The 16,811-nt window shown below is 41.6% G+C and overlaps 2 protein-coding genes across 2 annotated transcripts in view; one reads left to right on the top strand and one right to left on the bottom strand.

The window, feature by feature from the left end:
* AVEN (apoptosis and caspase activation inhibitor) overlaps positions 1–5,724 on the bottom strand; it is an 84,261-nt gene extending 78,537 nt beyond the window's left edge. The window contains exon 1 of the mRNA XM_058025702.1: positions 5,482–5,724. Coding sequence (XP_057881685.1) covers positions 5,482–5,724 — 243 coding nt within the window. The remainder of the gene's footprint in view (positions 1–5,481) is intronic.
* The window catches only part of CHRM5 (cholinergic receptor muscarinic 5), a 48,239-nt gene extending 31,836 nt beyond the window's left edge, over positions 1–16,403 (top strand). The window contains exon 2 of the mRNA XM_058025701.1: positions 11,010–16,403. Coding sequence (XP_057881684.1) covers positions 11,093–12,679 — 1,587 coding nt within the window. The 5' untranslated portion in view covers positions 11,010–11,092 and the 3' untranslated portion in view covers positions 12,680–16,403. The remainder of the gene's footprint in view (positions 1–11,009) is intronic.
* Positions 16,404–16,811: the final 408 nt, after the last annotated feature.

The following is a 16,811-nucleotide window of genomic DNA, read 5'->3' as shown; positions in this document are numbered from 1 at the left end:
AGAAAACATCACCCTGAGACGAGAACATTCCAAGCCCATGATGCGCACACATCCTGACTGCTCACCAAGGAATTCCGGCCCAGCACGGGAGGTGCCAGCGCCAAGGGCGGGCTGCCTGCACCACCTACTGGTGCCTCCCAGCACCGGCCATCGCCCCCGACGGATGCACACATGGATGCACGCTTGGATGCACGCATTCTTAGCCTGCGGAGTTTCAGTTCTTCCCGAAATTCTAAAATCTTCAGTTAAATATGATGGGAAGTTCTTCTGCAATATTCAAATAATTACAATTTTATATTTCCTCTGAATAAAATTCACACCAATTTAGTGGATAATTACATCTAAATAAGATTATGATTGAAAGCTGTGTTTCACACAATTAACCAAATATGCAGCCAGTAAAGTTACTTCTTTAAGCTAGAAAATATCTAGGACAACCTGTTACCAAAAAGCTATCAAATTACTACCCCAGAGATTTGAGAGAAGAAAAGAGGAACAAAAGCATTTAAGTAGGTGAGGACAGAAATGCACAGCCATCTAAAATATAAAAACCCCTCAAGCTCTTTCCAAGGAAGTTACAGAAAGAGAGTCAGACATGAAGTTGCTCTGCAGCAATGATATTCATCTGCGTAATGGGATGCTTCAATACAAATCTCTTGTTATATCAGCAGGAAAGCTGGTAAAATATGCTGAATGAACAACAATAAATATCACTAAACCATTCCACACTAAACAATTAGGGACTATCATGAAACTCTGGAGTCCCACTGTAAAAAACAGGTCCTTCTATTGTCTAGAACCCAAAAATAATAAATTAACTTTGGATGTATAAAAAGCATTTATGCTTTTCCATTGCACAGACAGCCTTGAAAAAATAAAAGAAAAATAAATAGGGCTGTGACAAGTGCTTACACAGCAGGTCTACTGTGTTATATTTATAATATTTCATTATAAATATTTTTCTGTCCTGATTCCCATGTACTTGCTACACAAGCTATCTAATCTTTCAGTCACAAATTTTATTCTCAAGGCCCCAATTAAACCTCTTCCTTCTTAATAATGTTTTTCTTCTTGTCCTGCCTAAAATGGATCTCTTTGCATCAACCTCTCTACTCTATGGAACATTGCTAACCAGGCCTGTCCAAAGTGTCCTCTTTGCCAGATGAAACAAAAATTGAAATAAATATATAAATGATATACAAAGAGAAAGAACCAGGTTCTTCAGCCTTTCGTCCTCGGTCATATCCTCTTTACTTATTTCTTCATTCCTTCCCTCTGAACTTTCCCCAGCTAGTCCCAATCTTGCAAAAAATAGAACTAGTTCTTGAATGTACTGGCATCACTAATTGATACCTTCTCATCCATTAAGCTGACAGTCCTCTTCCATAAAATTGCATCTTAATCAGTCACACACTGCTACAGATATTTCCTATGTAGATGTGGTTGTATTATATATGACCTTGAATCACACCCAAATGCAGGCTGTTTCTTCCATTTGTTGAGACTGTGTTCTGTGCTCCACCCTCCTGCCAGTTTAGCACTGTCTGCAAATATTAACACTGTATATTTTAATCCTTCCCTGCTGGGATTATTAATAGAAAACTGAACACGAGTAGATAGAGAATGAAGACTTGCAGAATTCCATTTCACAAAACCAGTTTGATACTGAGCCATCACAGTAGAGAAACTTCTGAGAAGGGAAGCTCTTCACACTGCATTAGCAATTAAGTACAGCTCACAAATTGATGCACATTAATCTAAATGAGTTTTTTCTAGTTGTTTTTGAGAACATTAACACAAAATGTCAGAACATTTACTGTCTTCAAGATACAGAAATCTATTATTCTATCTGCACAAGTTCTGTCACAGTGTTCTAAAGGCAATCAAATATATCTGTATTTGTTACTTTTGTTACGGTGCCTCTCAACTGCTTTTTGCAGTTGCTTAGATGGTAAATAGTTCACTCATACTAATTAGGAAAATTAATCTGATACTGACAGCATTAGATGTTCTCTTAGATCACTTCTATATGTGCATGGACTACAAAAATGAAGACACAAAAAATACCAAAGTAATGTGATGCATCTTGAAGCTAACCATACATGAGAAAGACTGCACTAAAATCCATCTGTTAATATCCATTTGTGAACAATTAAATGTTTACTGCAACACTGCCCAAAGCCAGGAAAGGAACATTGAAACAGACCTGCCAATTCCAACTGCACTGGAGTAGCAGCATGTATCACAGGCACACTCAGTGTATCATTGAATGGGAAGTTAAAAGAATACTCATAAATTGCAAATGTAATAAACCTAAAGGACAAAAGAAAATCTCCTTAAACTACTACCAATGCTCAAAAAATGTGGTCAAGGACCATCAAAATAAAACCCAGCCTCATATCCACAATTTCAGAAAGTTATTTCTATTTTAATATACTGTATCTCTTAAAGAGAGCAATTTTAAAATTCTGGCAGTACATAAAACATGAATTCTGAGTTAGACTGAAAGTGGGAGATAATATTGGACCAATGTCAATTTACTTAAGCATTAAAATGCCACATTTTACTAAAATTGAGTGATTTCAAATGTGTTTTATTTATTTAATGTAGCATAGATGAGCTAAAGCAGACTGAAAGAATGGAAAAATATTCAAGATGACAGAACTACAAAGAAATCTGCTATTTGGTAAACCAGCTGGTCTTAATTAGACATTCATTTTTGAAGGGAGGACACAAAATCTTCAGTAATCAAGCCAGTTAAATCAACATGCACACTAGTTACAAAAAGACATAACAAGTGGAAGATCCTTTTCCCTCTTCAAAAGGAATAAGAACACTTTTTCACATGGTTTCTAAATCAATTTCATATTTAAGAGAAGTAGCATCTTGTTTCAAAAGTGGAGCTAGGAATTTACTCAGAGAACCACCTTCTCAAGAGCTGACAGAAATCACAAAGCTTTCTTCTCTAAGGTTCTGATCCACAGCTGGATCTACCATGCAGGGCATGGATACAAACACAACACCAAATCTCCTTCTCCCTTAGCATATAGCTGAGGAGGGGAGAACTGACTTAGCAATTTCTGCATCTTCCCAGGCTTTGCAAATAATGCAGCTGATCACCCACGACTAAAACCAAAGAATTACAGGACTCCTGCAGCAGTGTAAAGCACACAGTGCCCAGTCTCATCGTGCCCCACAAAGCTGCAAACTGAATGTGCCACCACGACACCTTCTTACCCCTCTTGTACAGTCACAACTAATGCCTTCCTGCAGCTTGAAATGCAAGCTTAGGAGGCATTAAATTAAAACATCCAAAACACAACATTTTAAGACAGTGCTTTTACGTGAATGCAATTGACTAAGCAATATTGCTGACAAAATATTACACAATTTAATGTCAATTTCTACTTCACTGTAAAAAAAAAAAGAAAAAAAGAAAAAAAGAAAAAAAAAGCTTTTTCTGAGAAGACCCCAGCATCTCAGCACACAGTAAGGAAAGGGAATGTGGTACGACCATCACACTCCCTGCCTTATTACCTGACTTCCCAGTTTTGCAGCTCACACATCACCACTTCAGAAGATTTACCCCCTATTGCTGAAAGACAGCAGGGTCTTGTCTCACACAAAATGCTTACTCTGGGCCAAGCATCCTATCACTGAGGTGGTGCACTCTTGTAAAACAAGTCACTCTGCTGAATACAGAACACTAAGGAGCTGGGATTAAAAGGGGGCAACTCTCTGTCAGATAAACGCTGGCTACACTGATGGAAGGAGAAGGCTCTCTCTGCTCCAGAAGCGGTGAATTATGAGATTGGCTCAGAGGTAGCACCAAAATTCAGCAGCTGCAGGCTGGCACAGCTGCTGATGCTGTGGCTGGATTGCTGGAAGCCAATCCCAACCAAGCTGCTAAACACAAAATTTGTGGCAGGTGCACTAAGAGACCGTATAGTGCTTAACATCAAAACCCTCCAGTGGAGGAAGAAGATTACATTACACATCAATCTTTAGCAGTGTTCTCAGAAAATCTTAGCTATTGCTTCATTTTTAAAGTCCCAAATCATAATAGCCTTGGCTATTATGTGCTAGCTAAGATAAGAGCATATCCAAGTCAATAACAAAGTGAGCAGTGGCAAAACATATTTTAATGTGTCCCAAAAGAAACGTTTTAAATTGCAGGGTTGAATGACTTAGGAAAAAATCAGTCCAGGATAGAAATTTTCCCAGCTAATACACAGAGGTGCTGAATTACCCCTGCATGCTCCTGCAATTTATGAGGGAACGCTGTTGTTTTACATCCAGGATCCAAACCTGTCCCCAAACATCAATGTGAATTCAGCAATTTATATTGCTTTCATGTGAAAGCACTGACCAGCATTCTAAGTAACTGTACCAATCGAGTCGTAACTTTCATCTCCCAAAATAAGACTAAATACAATAACAAAATTAATATTTTTATATCCACCAGCAAGCATGGGAGTTCTAATACAGATAAAACACTGGGTGGGTTCAATTGAAGCCATGGATCATAAAAGTCAAAGTGAATCTAATCAACATGATGCTGGAATTGAGGTAGCATCTGGTCCATCTACATTAGGACTCCCAGTGCTGCCAACACCAATTAGCATTAGGTCATCGTTATAATCTCTTTGCCAATTCAGGGACATGATTTCCATGTTGCAAAAATGCTAACAGAAGAAAAACAATCTGAATGAAGTAGTCAAAGCATTTTTTATGGGGACTCTTTTTGAAGGCACAGTGTTGATCTCATACCATGATGATGCAGATAATGCCTCCACAGGAAATTGCCTATGTAATTGTGGTACACAATGGTTATGTCTGCACTACTTTTAATCTGCTAAAGCATTTTATAATGGGCTGATGCACAACTATCAACTTCTATTAATGCCAAATGATACCCAGTGAATCACAGATACCCACTAGGTAAGGTGTGCTCTGTTACCACGTCCTCACTGCGAGTACCACGGGCTGGACAGGACACACGCTCATTTCAACTTCTGATCACAGAACCGCCAAGGCTGGAAAAGATCTCTAAGATCGTTCGAGTTCAACTATTAAAACATCTCAAATGTGCCAAAACTGCTCAACAATTCTTCATCATAATTTGCAAACGGAGGAGGCATTTTTTCTGACGCATTTTTTAAACAAGACTTTTATCTTTTCAGCGCAAAAGTATTCACGTATTTTGGCAAGACAAGCGCTGTGCGATGCTGCCCCAGAGCAGGAATACAGCACAGGGATGCTGCAGATGCCGAGCTGTCCCGGGCAGCACTGCCGGCACTCCCAACGCACCCGCAGACTGGGGCACAGCAGCAAGCGTGGCTCCACCTCGGCAAGGGGAGGAGCAGGGGAGGGGAGGGGAAGGGAGGGTTGTGCCCCCAGCCCAAGGGCCGCCCCGGGGCCCCGCACGCTCAGCTCCGCCTCCCCCTGCTGCCACGGAGGGCGGGCTCTCCTCCCGCTTACCCGCCGGTGCTGCTGGGCCCTGGGTGATGGCGCTGCCCCGCGACCTCGGGGCTCTCGCCTGTCCCGTCCCCCGCCTCCTCGGTGCCCGTAAGCGCCGCCTCTTCCCCGGCCCCCGCCTTCTCCGCGCCCGTGGCCGTCCCCGCCGCCTCCTTCCTTCGCCGCGTCGGGCGCGCCGGAGGGGCGCCGCCGGCCGTGCCAGGCCCCTTCCCTGCGGGGCCTGCTGCCGCCCCGCTCCGCCTGCATGGCCGGGCTCGCCTGCCGCGGGCCGCCGGGGCCGTGCCCGTCCCGCCCACTGCCGGAAAGGGCCGCTCGCCGGGGCTTGGGGAAATGGCGGCGGCGGAGCGGTCTCGGCAGCGCCCCCTGCGGGCGCTGGCAGCCCCGGGCCGGGCCGGGCCCGCACCTCCTGCCGGTACCGCCGGGCAGGGAGGGCGAAATCGCGTCCACGTGTGTGAATAAAAACAGAAAAGCATGTATTTAGTGCTTAGAAAATAGAGCTCTTAGCTAAAGCTAGATGAATCATTGGAAAAGGTCTTGGATATCATTCAGTCCAGCCGCTAAGCCTGCACTGCCACTTCTACCACTAAACCATGTTCACATTTACCACATCTTTTCAATACCTCCAGGAAAGGTGATTCTATTGCTTCCCTGGGCAGCCTGTTCTAATGCCTAACCACCCTCTTGGTGAAGAAATCTACCTAATACCCTATGTAAACATCCTCAGGTGCAGCTTGAGGCTGTTTTGTCTTCTCTCTGGCATCCCAGGAGAGAAGAACCATCACTGCAGCCTCCTCTGAGGCTGTTCTAGACAGCAATATGCCCTCCCTGAGCCGCCTTTCCTCCAGACTGACCAAACATCTCCCTCAGCTGCTCCTCACAGGACTTGTGCTCCAGACCCTTCCCCAGCTCCGCTGGCCTCCGCTGGAGCCGTCCCAACACCTCAGTGTCATTGGAGGGACAGCGGGGCCCAGAGGGGGACATAGGACTCGAGGTGTGGCCACACCAGCGCCCAGCGCAGGGCAGGCAGTGCTCACTGCCACGCTGCTGCTGATGCCAAGGTGCCATCGGCTTTTTTGGCCACCGGGGACCTGTTGGCTCACGTTCAGATGCTGTCAGCCAGCGCCTCCAGTACCTTTTCCACTCGGCAGCTTTCCAGCCACTCTTGCCCCAGCCTGTGGAGCTGCATGGGAGTGTTGTGACCCAAGTGCAGAACCTTTGCTTTCTGTAGCAAGTGAGGGAAAAAGCAGCTGATCCCAGGCTGAAAGGGTGTTCGGCAGACACCTGTCCTGCATGAACTACATGAGTTGGCTCTCCAGCCTTTTGAGGAACATCCTTCTCTCAGGACGCAGAGCAGAGACACAGGAACAGCTTAGTGCTAGGCTGGTTTGTCCTGCTATTCTTAAACTAAGCAGCCACTCATGCTGTTCTTGGGGCAGTTCACCAGTTTCCTAACACCAGCTAGCCCCATCCCTCTTGAACACACAGGCTGTCATTTGACAACACATTAAAATATCAGTCTGGTTTTGAAGGGCTTTTCAGCCCAGGGATCATTCCAGCAAAATGTGACCAAACCTCCTATTTTGTGAAATCATGGGCTGTACTGTAGCTGCACAACTACCTGTGTTGTGGGCTGCTGAGTTCTGGGGCACAGTGGGCAGCAAATCTGTAAATTAGCTTAGCACACAAGCAAATAAATAAAGTAACAGGGAGCAGCTTTGGCAAGCACATTGCAAAGACATGCAAGCAATACTCATGCAGCCACCACAGGTCTGGCAGAATGAGATGGAGCTAATAAAACCTGGTGAACCCAAGCTGTGCCAGCATCTGTGGTGCAATTAATCTGTGACACGAACAATCTGCCTGAAGATAACTGTAAGCTGACTTTATATACAAATTTAACAACTCACAATAATTAGTACTTACAGATAGATTGAAAAAAATATCATTACTACTTGGCAGCACATAACAAATACCATTTCAACTCATAAGTGTGAACATCATACATTAACAATTATGAGACAGCAAAGTCATGATACTGTACATATGCATTTTAATTTTATAATTTAGTTTTGATGTCCCTATTATTATCATCTCTTATGATAGACAATGAACATAAATTATGTTACCATAGCACACAGAAGTCCCACTCACAGACTCTATTAGCCTGAGTGATACACAAATAGATGACAAAAGGTAATCCACCAAGTGTTAATACAGACCTATGAAACAAAAGAGGATAGAGAATGACGAGATCATATGAACAGCCAACATGCCAAGAAGAGATCTTTGCATACTAATAAGTCAACTGTTGTCAACTTTATAGACATCACAGCTATAGCCCATTAGGGAGGGAAGGCTTTGCGTGATCAAACAGTGCTTTTCATTAATAAATTATTAAGAAATTATGTCGTTTCTGTAATGTATTATCAGTATTTCTCCAACCCATCAGTTGGGTCAGTTTAAACCAAGAACATCTGTTCTTGGTTTAAACCAACCAACAACTACAACAACAGCAACAAGAATTTCTGCTTCTCCTGCTGCTCTAAAGTCTGCAATCCACATGGCGTAGTTCGAGCAGTCTTTCTTCCTATTTACTAATGTTAGGGAATGTAAGAGACCTGAGAGGAAGGACACTTGCTATCTATGATAAAGACAAAGCATTACAGGCCACAGCATCTATACAATTTCCTGTCTTCCCTCTCCTGAGGCAAGTGCCATTTCTGGCAAAAAAAAAGGCAGAAAGTTGAAACAATCTGTAGTTGTTCTACATGGCTGCTCAAACCCAGGTGTTAGGCAAATGTAGTTTGTAAAGGTTTATTCCTCTACCTGATATTCATAGCTGTGCCTTTTTAAGACCATCTCCAGCCTTAGCTGATATCATGCAAAAGCCCAAGGCCAGTGCTGGCCCTCGCCAGTGCTACATCGCAGCCAGGCAGCAGCTACATCTACACCTTCTATCTCTCAGTCCTGGCTCAGATCCTGACTCAGACCTGCTAGCTGGGCTTCCTGGCTTGCTCTCAGACATGCCTCATCACTCCAGACTTGCTGTGCAAGCACTGGACCATCACTGTCTCTCACCTTCTCATGAACCCAATGTGCTTCTCCACATCATGCTGCTTCTTGGTCAGCCTCAGCTCCCACCTCCTGTGGCATTGTCCTCACCTTCCCTCACAGAGTGAGCAGCCCTCATTGTTCCCTGAGATTGCCACACTAAACCCACTGCCACACTGCAATGCTTGAAAATTTAGTCACATGAAGCTTTTAATGCACAGAACAACTTTGTTCTGTCCACAGAAAAAGAAGCATAAGACATGAAGTAAGAAACAGATTCCTCTCTCACAGCTCAGTTACCTACCACAGCCATGCAGCTGCTCCACACACCTTTGTTTCACATGAAATGAATTCCTACCCTTCAAGTTTTTGTGAAGATTTGTAAAGCCAGTGCACCAGCCATCAAGACAGCTCTGACTTGGGGGAGATCTTTCCAGAACGCAGAAGCAAGATGAAATGTCCTTCTTTGCATAGGACTAATTAGAACTGCTGTGGCACTTCAGCTCTTCTTGGCTGCTAGACTGGCTCTGGAGGTTGGAGAGAGAGAGCCAAGCATACAGATGGTCAACATGCATGTATTATGATTGTTGCTAGTCTGCAAGGTCTATACATGAATTAGAATCCTGTTGAATTAGGCTCAGTATATAAGCAGAATACAAATGCAGAAAAATTTAAATATAAAATGGGAGATGATAGACACACACAGATGGAGGAGAACCATTCTGAGAAGTACGATAGGCAGAAGTCTCAGTATATCAGGAAACTTACCATTATCCAGTTTCATCACAAAAAGAGATCACCATTTAAGCAGGGTTTGAAGTAGAAACATGATACACTTCAGTGGATGTTTAGGAGACCTGGGGAAAAAAGTGAAGGAAACAGTAAAAGCAAGTAAGAATCATAGAATTGTAGAATAATCAAGGTTGGAAGAGGCCTGTAAAATCAAGTCCAGAATGCAGAACTACCACTGTAGCCCCTAAACCACTCAACCGGTGCCAGGTGCAGACACCTCTTAAACACCTCTAGGGCTGGACAAAGAGGACAATGTAAGAAAATTACATGCTTTTCTGAAAGTTCAACTACTGGCTGTAAAAAATTCTGTTCAGGTGGTGAGAGACAGGACACAACTTCTTGGTACAAAAGTCAGATGTGGGAAAGATAGTCTGTAAAACCTCGCAGTTACTAAAAGGCACTTCCCAAGACCAAAGAAAACAATGTTCTGAGAGTTAGGATGAAAGATGAAAACACAGAGAAGTGGTGTGAATGGATAGGGAGGACCATATAATAGAGATCTGATGTAGAGAGAATCTTAAAGACTTAGAAATAGACTTTAATAGGTCATTCATGTGATAATTTTAGCTGAACCTATATCTGCTTTGAAAAAGAGATCATACCGGTTTTATACAGGCTAAAAACACCAGTAGAAAGATCTGTTAATAATTTAGCTTTCATTTCTGACTTTGAAAACTGAATACTATTTGACTATTTCAAAATTACACAGTTTAGTGAGACTAAGTGTCAAGTAAGTGAGTAGCATCACCTGATGTGATGGAATTACTAAAAACCCAGCAGGTATCTTTGAAAGAAATTTTGCCTAATGCCGGTTCACTGGCACAAGAAACAGCAGTGAGGAATGTAGAAAGCAATGGATGTCAGTGGCATGTATGCATTAATAGAGTGGTCCTGTTTTCACCTTTTGCTGCTCATGCAAGTATTATTTCAAACTGGTATTTGAAATGGGTTGTTAAATTTTCATTTTTTACCAGAACCAGTCTTCTGGTTCTTCCTCTGCAGTTTACTCCTCTGTATCCTCAGTCCTGCCATTTACTCATCCAAAGTACCCAGACTGTACTTCAATGCTTAACCCCATCAGTCTTCTCTGTTCTAAGATCTCTTGATTGAGTTTTGTCCACAAATATCTTCTTGGCCTGCTTCATTTGCTCAAAGATTGCCCTCCATTGCCTCAGCACTTCTAACACCTATTTGTTTCTTGCTGTCACCATGCCAGCATGGCTCCTAACTCCCATGCACCCCTAGTATTCACTTACTCATCTTCTGTTGTTGGTGATTTTTACAACTTTTGAAAGATAATTCCTGAAACCTTGGCATGCATTTTAAATACTGTATGAAACAACACAGTGACTCACTGTCCTACTGCAAAACCTTAAATGTCTGTGTTTGAGAATATGTAGAGGGTTCCTAAGATACTCAAAATGTAAGAGCTGGGGTGGTTGACTGTCTTACGAAATAATAGTTAGACTGCATTTTGAAATGTCATAAAATGCCAGAGCACATTGTCCTAGGATGTACATTTGTGTGTTTTAGTTATGTTCACAATTGTAGAAATAGCAATCAAAATGTGAAAAGAGAACACAAATAATGTGATAAGTTGTTTCACAAGTGTTTTCATAATAACTAATGGAAATGTGTGCTATTGAGCTACTTAAATTTTCTGATTTTTTTACCTTTGATCTTTATAGCTATCTCCAAAAGGATGCTTCTGACTACAGAAAGCAGTATGCAACAGTGCTAAGGTCCCGATGACAACACACCAAGGACAAGAATGGAAGTCAATTTATTCAGCAATTCTACTGTTGTAAACAGTTCATCCATCAACCATAAGCAGTTAGAAGGGCATAGCCTCTGGGAAGTCATTACTATTGCCACTGTAACTGCAATTGTAAGCTTAATAACCATAGTGGGAAATATTCTTGTAATGATATCCTTTAAGGTCAACAGTCAGCTCAAAACTGTCAACAATTATTACTTGCTCAGCCTTGCCTGTGCAGATCTCATCATTGGGATATTTTCTATGAACCTTTACACATCCTATATACTCATAGGCCATTGGACTCTTGGAAGCCTCGCCTGTGACCTGTGGCTAGCACTGGACTATGTAGCTAGCAATGCCTCAGTAATGAACCTCCTAGTCATCAGTTTTGACAGATATTTTTCCATCACAAGGCCTTTAACTTACAGGGCCAAACGCACACCCAAAAGAGCTGGCATCATGATTGGTATGGCTTGGCTGATTTCCTTCATGTTGTGGGCACCTGTAATCTTGTGCTGGCAGTATTTTGTGGGTGAACGAACAGTACCACCTGAAGAGTGCCAGATACAGTTTCTGTATGAGCCCATTATTACCTTTGGTACTGCAATTGCTGCTTTTTACATTCCAGTGTCTGTGATGACCATTCTGTACTGCCGCATTTACAAAGAGACCGAGAAACGCACCAAGGACCTCGCTGAACTGCAGGGCTCAGAGTCTGTGGCAGAGTATGAGACAATAAAGCCTCAGAAAACTCTCCTGAAGTCTTGCTTCAGTTGCAAGCAACAAAACTTAGTCAAAAGAGAGGGGTGTCAGGCTTCGTGGTCCTCATCTAGCCGAAGTACGTCAGCTACGGCGAAGGCCTCCCAGGCAGCGAGTACGTGCATGGACTGGGCCAAGGCTGACCAGTTAACCACCTGCAGCAGCTACGCCTCCTCCGAAGACGAGGATAAACTTGCCACTGACCCAGTTTTCCAAGTAACTTACAAAAGTCCATCTAAAAGTAAGGCAGAAGAGTATAGTGAGACTACAGATGTTGTTGTCAAAGACCAACCTGAAGAAAGTGATTTTGAGAACCAGAAATACTTTTTGTCGCCTACCAAAGAACACGTACAAAAAAGTAAAAAATGTGTGGCCTATAAATTCCGTTTGGTGGTTAAGGCTGATGGCACGCAGGAAGCCAACAATGGTTGCCGAAAAGTAAAAATAACTCCTTGTTCTGCTGCTCTGTCAAAGGACCCTTCCATCAAAAGCATGGATCCAAATATAAATAACCAAATCACCAAAAGGAAACGCATGGTTCTTATAAAGGAGCGCAAAGCGGCACAGACTTTAAGTGCCATTCTTTTGGCTTTTATCATCACTTGGACTCCCTATAATATCATGGTTTTGATCTCCACATTTTGCTCTGACTGCATCCCCCTGACACTGTGGCACCTTGGATACTGGCTATGCTATGTGAACAGTACTGTTAACCCCATGTGTTATGCCCTCTGTAATAAAACTTTCAGGAAGACTTTTAAGATGCTGCTTTTCTGCCAGTGGAAAAAGAAAAAAGTGGAAGAGAAACTATACTGGCAGGGCAATACCAGACTGCCATAGTTGTTCTTGTATAAGAAATAAGGCGATATATAGATATTGATGTAACCTAACAAATTCTGTATTTTCAAAGCTATTGCTGTTGTGTCTAGTGGTTAAAAAAATCTGCTGAAAAGTTAAATTTTGCATGAAAGTAGTGTGCTTGGGATAAAAATGTCAGTGGCTGCTATGAGCAACACAGGTTGTTTTTGACTATGCAGTAGAATTGCATTACAATTATTATGTTTGGTGTCTTATGTCCTTTCTTTCAGCCTGAGAATAGGTGGAGTAAACTATATACTAGAAATTAGACTGGGATGATCATCCAGTCATCAGGTTAGGTCATTCAGTCTGTCTCTCTGTAGAACAGAACTGTTTCTTCCTATAGTTCTTTGCTAGTGTATTGTTTATTTAGTTTTCAGTGTTCCAAGCAATGCAGCCTGTGCTACCTCTGTTTTGAGGCTTTGAGATGAAACTGTTGAGATGAAACAAGGACTATCTAAAGGGTAAATGCTGTCATCCCCAATACTAAGTGGTTAAGGAGATTCATAATACTTCAAGTGAACACACACATTATAGCAAGACATAATACTGAGAAAATTTCTACTTTAAGGATGACTCTTGTGGAGACTTAAGAACGGCTCATAGTGGAAGAGCTTATAGTGGAAGAAATAGATATTGTATTTTGTACATGAAGGAGCCAGTCCCAATATCAGTTCCATCCTGCAAGTCACCATCATTTTCAAAAATGGTGACACCTCTGAAATTTTCCAGTTCCCAGTACCTCTGAAGGAAATTACGAAATTTTATTCAACAGTGACAAGGGTACAAATCAGAACTGACTGTATGGCATAATGGACACAGTCTGTCTACAACACAAGGAAAGTCTTTTTTGCAATCTCCTTTGTTGCACTACACCTTGCTCCAAAAGTTTCCATAACATTTACCCATATATAGTGAGAGAAATGGCATCCTTTAAAGAGGAAAGATTTTTTAAGCAACTTTTTTATATTTCTGTAAAAGTATTAATAGCACTTTGAATTCTTTGTCATTAAGTAGCTTTGCAAGTACTAGTCAACATCAGGTGCATGGAAATATAAGTTATCTTCAGGCACTCTCTTTTGGTCCAGCGAAACCACATGTGGTACAGATGTGGCTGAAGTCAACACCCCTGGTGGCTGTGGCTGCTGGGACTGGCTTGTACTGGCCTAGTTATGAGCTAAGACTGACCATTGGCTGAGATTAGAGAGGGCTTTTGGTGCCGAAGCTGAGCTGTCTGTGCCTTCCTGATGTCTGTGTTAGACTGACAGGAGCCCTGCAGCACTGACCAAGTGAGTGGGTAAGCAAGGGGCTGCCTTCAGCAGAAGGCTTTTGGAATGGAGCTGGTGACCTCCATGTGGTGGGAACAAACAAAAAGCTTCAGAAAAGGTCCTGAGAAAACAAAGTTAACATCAGCAGGAGTCATGAGGTGTGTAAGTACTAAAGAAAAATGTTTATGAAGGAATGAGAAAGATATGTACGCAAAGTTCAAATTCAGTTCTAGCCTTTCTATCAAAATTCTGAGTGAGATACTCTGGAATATTTGAGACAATTTTCATGTTAAATCTACTGAACACTTTAGCAGGACATTGCAGTGGTGACATTAGCCAGTTGCACATTTCAGGGATTGTATAAGTCATCGTGAATGTACCATTGCTCTCAGTGAAATTGTTTGCATAACGTATTAAGTTATCATACCATCAGGATGTTCTCCTACAGATAGATAAATCCTCCATGTCAACAATCACAGTACAAGTGATTAACATTTTTTTAGCCCCAGTGTCCACGGGGGAAAATTTTGTCAGTGAAAGATTAGCAGTGTACTAATGCAAAAATATGTTCTCTAAGGCCACGTGATTGATTTTGTAACACACCATACTGGGCCTCTTATTTTGTATGTGCATCAGCATATGGTTACTTATGAAAGGAAAGCAGAGGTCTTTATAAAAACTCTTTCATCAGCTTTGTTCTGTCACTATCCAGAGCTTTTCCTGTGTACAGTAACTATGTACAAACTAGTTGTTAGAGTGGGTTTATTTTATATTACATCAGACCAGTCATTCAGTAAACTGTGTTTGATTTTTAGCAAATGAATGTGTCTCTCTGGGGGCACATGCTGCAGTTAAAGACAAAATTTATGAGGTAGTAACAGTTCATGCTAGCTGCATTGTTATTGCTGAAATGAAGCATTGGCTCTTACTGGAATTAAATGGACTATTTTTGTTGGTTTTGAAATTTGTTAATCAAGAATGTTCTGTAAATATTTATGGACTCTCTGCTCAGTAAATGTATTAGAATACCCAGTGATGGATGCAACAATGTTGGTTCAATGTAATTGTGAAATATGTGCACAAATTATGCTGCTAGCACCTAACCATGTGAGAGATTACACGGCCACACAGGAGTACATTGTAAATATCAAGAATTATATGAAGAAGTGTGCGTTACTTTATTGTTATGTAGGATGCTTATTCTTAAAAAAAAATCAAAACCTCAAAAGGACAAATGTGGTCCTCATCAGAGTATCTGTTAGTACTTGGTTGTACTTTGTACCTTTTTAAAAAGTGTTGTGGGACTTCTGCAATGTAGGACAATCTTGTTATCTTGTTATCTGTCCTTTTAATGACATTTTTACTGATTCTGTAATTGATTATTGTCATGGACTAACGAAATGCTTTTTGTAAAACTACATTTTGGTTTCACATAATTTCATATACATACATCTATATAGATATGTATGTATTGTCAATATAGATGCATAAATACACATCCCTAACTAAGCTTTTCAGAGACCCAGTGCCTTTTATATTTTAAAGTATTGAATTTTCCCACAAAACAGGGATATGATTTTGATCTCTTCCTTTTCATATATGCCAGCACCCCTACGTATTCCAGATCCCCATAATTTATCAACCAACATTAATTTTTTGCAAATATGATTTATGTGTGTAGATAAATGTAATGCTCCTGCAGCTGCTGGGTAGTCAGTGACTTCTCTGTTTTGAAACACAGGCTAAACCTTAACTGTAGAAAATGATACGGTGTCTTTTCACTTCACTACTTGGCTTCACCACCAGCAAGTCAGTAAGAGGCCAGTCTGTTTCTTATGTGGTCTCCCCCAAATCTCCATTACTGCCTTTTGAGCTCCGTAAGAAATATTCTTACACAAACATTTGACTATTGAGTGTCATAAAATCTTGAGCTTTAATAAGCTTCTTGTTTATGATTTTATTAATAGTTACCCCATAAGCAGTTAAAGCAGTTTAAAATTGATAACATCATGTTGTAAAACAGGAGATAATCTGTGTTTACTAGGGGTTTCAGAAAGAGATGGTGTTAGAATTGTTTTTTCCATCTTGGTAAATGTGTTTTTTTACAACTAAGGAATTCAGTCTTTGTTGCACTCTGTAAAAACACTGCCTTTTACTCAGTATTTTTGCCATTGGTCACTAAACGTCACTAGTTTTTTCATATGTCTGCTGATACACTGAAGTCAGTCCTCCTCAAATAAACCAAACATTTCAAATCCTTCAGAAGTTTTCTTCTCAGCAGGTCCTCCTCCAGACCCTGGTTGCTGATGGCTTCTGTTTCAGTGGACCTCTTAAGCTGGGGAGGCTTTTACTGAATTCCTGGCTAACATGCCGAGATAGAAGCTGAAATATCTTTTAATCCTTACATGCAGCAGCAGCCTAGACGTAGTGGAGGTCAGATAGTTGTTTTAGTGTGTGCTGTCCATAAGGCCTCCTTCAGTGTGCAATTCATCAGGTAGCTATAGGAGGAAGAGTGGAGAGAGGGTACAGCGGAGGATTCCAGCTGTGGAACACAGCTGGATTCAGCTCTGTAGCCCCCCACTCTGACTGTGGCCTGATGCCTTCTGAAACACAAAAGACATGAGAAAATCAGGCGATACAGCTAACGTTGTCAATTTTTTGATACAGCGTATTGCATCAATAAATTAACATTAGTCAGTTAGCCCCTAAAACCACTTTTAAACCTATGGCTATAAAAAAAAAATAAGGTTACCTGGAAGTCTGTAAAGTCAGAAACAAAAGCAAGCACTTTCTTATATGAAAACTGAATTATTTTAAAAGACAAATAGTGAACAAATTCTGAGTTG

Source organism: Melospiza georgiana, chromosome 6, assembly GCF_028018845.1.
Source record: "Melospiza georgiana isolate bMelGeo1 chromosome 6, bMelGeo1.pri, whole genome shotgun sequence".
Classification (NCBI taxonomy): Eukaryota; Metazoa; Chordata; class Aves; order Passeriformes; family Passerellidae; genus Melospiza; species Melospiza georgiana.
The sequence above is the reverse complement of the archived record's forward strand: the minus strand, read 5'-3'. Positions and strand labels throughout refer to the sequence as shown.